General features: G+C 42.1%; 1 protein-coding gene across 1 annotated transcript in view; it reads right to left on the reverse strand.

The window, feature by feature from the left end:
* Positions 1–3,103, reverse strand: part of LOC147249624 (uncharacterized) — a 10,458-nt gene extending 7,355 nt beyond the window's left edge. Inside the window, exons 1-8 of the mRNA XM_086225125.1 lie at positions 2,663–3,103; positions 2,288–2,430; positions 1,821–1,863; positions 1,434–1,629; positions 883–1,035; positions 528–699; positions 314–414; positions 21–210 (exon numbers count right to left, since the gene is read on the reverse strand). Coding sequence (XP_086081251.1) covers positions 21–210; positions 314–414; positions 528–699; positions 883–1,035; positions 1,434–1,629; positions 1,821–1,863; positions 2,288–2,430; positions 2,663–2,811 — 1,147 coding nt within the window. The 5' untranslated portion in view covers positions 2,812–3,103. The remainder of the gene's footprint in view (positions 1–20; positions 211–313; positions 415–527; positions 700–882; positions 1,036–1,433; positions 1,630–1,820; positions 1,864–2,287; positions 2,431–2,662) is intronic.
* Positions 3,104–3,656: the final 553 nt, after the last annotated feature.

Raw genomic sequence — 3,656 nt, forward strand, 5'->3', positions numbered from 1 at the left:
GATAATTGCCTCTGAGTATTATGCTATGTTTCTTGCTGAGTACTGTTCTGCATCGTCCTGGAAATGCAGGTCTGCATACTGCAGGATGTGGTCGACAGCACGAAGCAGGAGAATGTCGTTGCTGGTCGTCAGATCCAACTCTGATGAGTAGTTCTTCACCGGGACTACGTAGGAGGTGGACATACCCAACAGGTCTCCAGTTTTAACCATCTACACACACGCGTACACAAAACAAATTATGTTACGAATAATAAAAAACACATACAGGAGAATCCCACAGGTTCTGTATCCTTTGCACAGTAACCCAACCTACCATGTCCTTAATGATGCTGCTCTTGTAAACCTGGGACACATCTTTCGCTGTGTCTGAACAGATCATGTCAATGTGGGTCAGCAGAGCCACCTGGTGAACACCTGACAGGGAGAATTTACATTTTAAATATCACTGAAAACATTTAGAAGAAATGTAAATCCAGGGGTCTCTCTTCTAGCCGACAACCTGAGACTCGATCAGGACTGGTTCTCACCCAGGTCACTGATGTGCTCTCGGAGCTGTTGGAAAGTGTTGCCGGGACCTTTGGCGTGGGTCAGGAATTTTGAGGCATCCACCACAAAAACCACGCAATGAATTCTGTCTCGAGGTCCTGGTCGCTTGACGTAGCCCATAGTCTCTGACCTCACTGGCTGATCTGGGGTAAACTGAAATAAGACGTCAAATTTACTAAAATGCAACTCTAGTCAGAGAGAGCCAGTATGTGAATTCTATATCATGAATATTTTGCTACGTGGATATTTAAAATGTAATCCTGCAAGTAAAATAACAAACAACTGACCACAGACGAGTACCTCAAATCTAAAGTATTACAGTAATAATCCTGTAACCTTGTGTCCCTCGGGAACGTGGCCTTTAATGACAGACAAGATGTCATGGAGGGTTAGACCGGTCATTGGTCCATCCCCCAGGCCCATAATGTCACACATCACCAGCCTGGTAGGACTTTCTCCATTTTGACCGTGGATGTTGAAGGACTGCAGCTGACACAGGACAGAGACGCCAGGTGACACAGACATTTATTACTTTCTTTGATTAAACAGAAAAGTTTCCTGCAACTTTTGCATTTGGGGTTCTCAAAAATAGTGGTGTAACAATAGAAACGTGTGTTGATACAAGTTTTCCTTCAATACATTTGCTAGCCATGTATATTTAACTGTGAATAAAACATCAAACTTCATCAAGGCCTGTGTAAATGTGGGGTTTAAATTCATGAAAGGGTACATAAGCCTGTTTATGGCCCCTGAGCCATCTTGGAGATCATCCGTTACTGGTTTAGGTGTAAGGCAGCAATTATGCCCGTTGACATTCAGTTTTATCATTTTAACACGATCATGACTAAAAACGCTGATGCACAAAGGCAAGATGTGTGTTTGCATACCTTTTTAGTGAAGCTGGTTGGGGAGGAACCCACCATCGCCCGGTTGGTGACTCTTCCAGTAAAGACTGACTGGACTGAACTGATGAAACTGGACTTCCCGGAACCAACTGGACCCAGTAGGAGAATCCGCGCCTGAGTCACCTCGTGATTCTTTGGCTTGTAGGAGGAGATGGTCTTGATCAGGTTTGTCCTTTGTCTGTTCAAAAAGAGAGGGAGCTCAGTTACTGTCTAATCATTTAAATGTTTAAAGAAATGAGAGGAGATTCATTCCAAATTAGTTGATGGAACAAAGGTAATTATCTGATACAACTACACTGTCCTTTTTTCACTTCAAAAATATCAATGTCTTTCACCGTTTCTTTTCATACTTGCACCAGTGTTACTCACTCTTCTGTCCACTCTACTTCTCTCCATTGAGACTCCATTTTTCCTGCAGAAAGTTGAAGAATTGAAGAGTTTAAATTAAATATCTGTTGTTGACTGTGCAAGTATTTCAAATATAGACTTATATAGACTTTTATATATTATATAGACTTTTTTGCATGTTTGCAGAAAGTTCAACCGAAATATCAAACGGGAGTGCAGACGTTAACCGAATCTTTATTCTTCTTTTCCCCACTTTTCTTTTTGTAGACCACTTTCAGCTGACAACAAACATAAAGAATTTGATCTTCTGTCAGCTTGTGTCTTCCTCATCGTGACAGAGTGCACTCACCCAGCATGGCAGCCCCACTGCCTGAGCTCCCATCTGCCTGCTGTTTCTGAAAATATTCATTCAGCTTTCCACATCTTTCAGTATAATTCAGCAGTTTGCAGTCTTCTGCAGGAAACACTGTCGTCCTAGCTCAGCTTACCTGGAAATACAAAGGTAGGTTTGTTCAGGCCCCGGCGTGCCGCTCTTTCTGTTGAGCTGCTGCTTGTCACCACTGCAGTGCTGTCTGTGCTGCTTGGTTTTGGATCTGAGACAGCAACAGTTGATGGCACACCAAATTTGAAGCTGATGAGGGAAAACAACCGCATACATTAGTAGAAGTTTGAGAAACTCCTTCCTGTTATTATTTTTTTTTGGTTTGTTTTGGCAATTTAAAAGAAAAGAAATCACGATTATTCCATTAGCTTCTGAAAGAGGGAGTTGTTTAATGTCAAAGGTGAAGTTTGATGGGGGGGGGGGGGGGGGGGGGGCTGGAGCCTATCCCTGGGGTTCACCCTGGACAGGTCACCAGTCCCACCTCTTGATGTCTTTGGACTGTGGGAGGAAGCTGTAGTACCAGAGAGAACCCACACAGGAACAGGGAGAACATGCAGACTCACACAGAGAGATCCCATGCTGGAGCCGGGACTGGATCCTTCCTGCTGTGAGGCGACAGTGTGAACCCATGCATCATCGTGCAACCCGACCCAAGATTAGCAGTCACAAGTACAAATATACACACTGTGCTAATAATCCTAATGAAGACTATTTCCAAATTGAAACAATCAGAAACATCCTCGCAGCACTGATTTTAGCTCTGTTGTGTTAGTCAGGTTTAGGTTCGATTTTTTTTTTAAAAGTCTTTTCACTACGCATGCGTATTATATTCCAGCAAAGAAACCGCAAAGCAGAAACAAACGTAAGGTTATTGTCTGTTTTTACCGCAAGTTAACGGCCTGTAATTACTCCTACCGAAACGAGTTACCTGGGTTTTTCTCCTTTTGTTGAGGAAAACATTGCTCGTAGACGTGGCGAACGAAGTGCAGCCGAGGAGCAGAGAGACGAACACAGTTAGGCGTTGCTCTTCCTAGGAACCGAAAGTGAAACCGAACCTGATGCTGAGTTAGGAGGGATTGAAGCACAAACAACAACAACAACAAAAACAAAAACAACAACAAAAACAGTTATTGAAGTGTCATTCAGAAAAAAAACTGCAAAGAGAGGAAGTTAAATCTGATTGCTCTTCACAATTTATCAGAGATAATACCACTTCAAGTACTACAGCACATTACGCTTTTATTTTCTTCCTGTGATGCTTATTAATGCTCCTTTTTTTTAATTTGGTAATTTATTAGTAAAAACTTCCAAAGATATGATATAGATATGGTAGTTGTGAGATCAAGGCATGTATTTGTTAGTTCCTCAAAGGCAAAATACACTATTTTTAAGCATCACTTTTGATTTCAACTTAATCAGGGACGATTCACTCATTGAGCTCTGAGGAAGTGTTTACCAAAGCAATGATCAATTAG

Source organism: Aulostomus chinensis, chromosome 14 (assembly GCF_037954235.1).
Source record: "Aulostomus chinensis isolate RoL2024-O1b breed Wild chromosome 14, RoL_Achi_v1.0, whole genome shotgun sequence".
In the NCBI taxonomy this organism is placed as follows: Eukaryota; Metazoa; Chordata; class Actinopteri; order Syngnathiformes; family Aulostomidae; genus Aulostomus; species Aulostomus chinensis.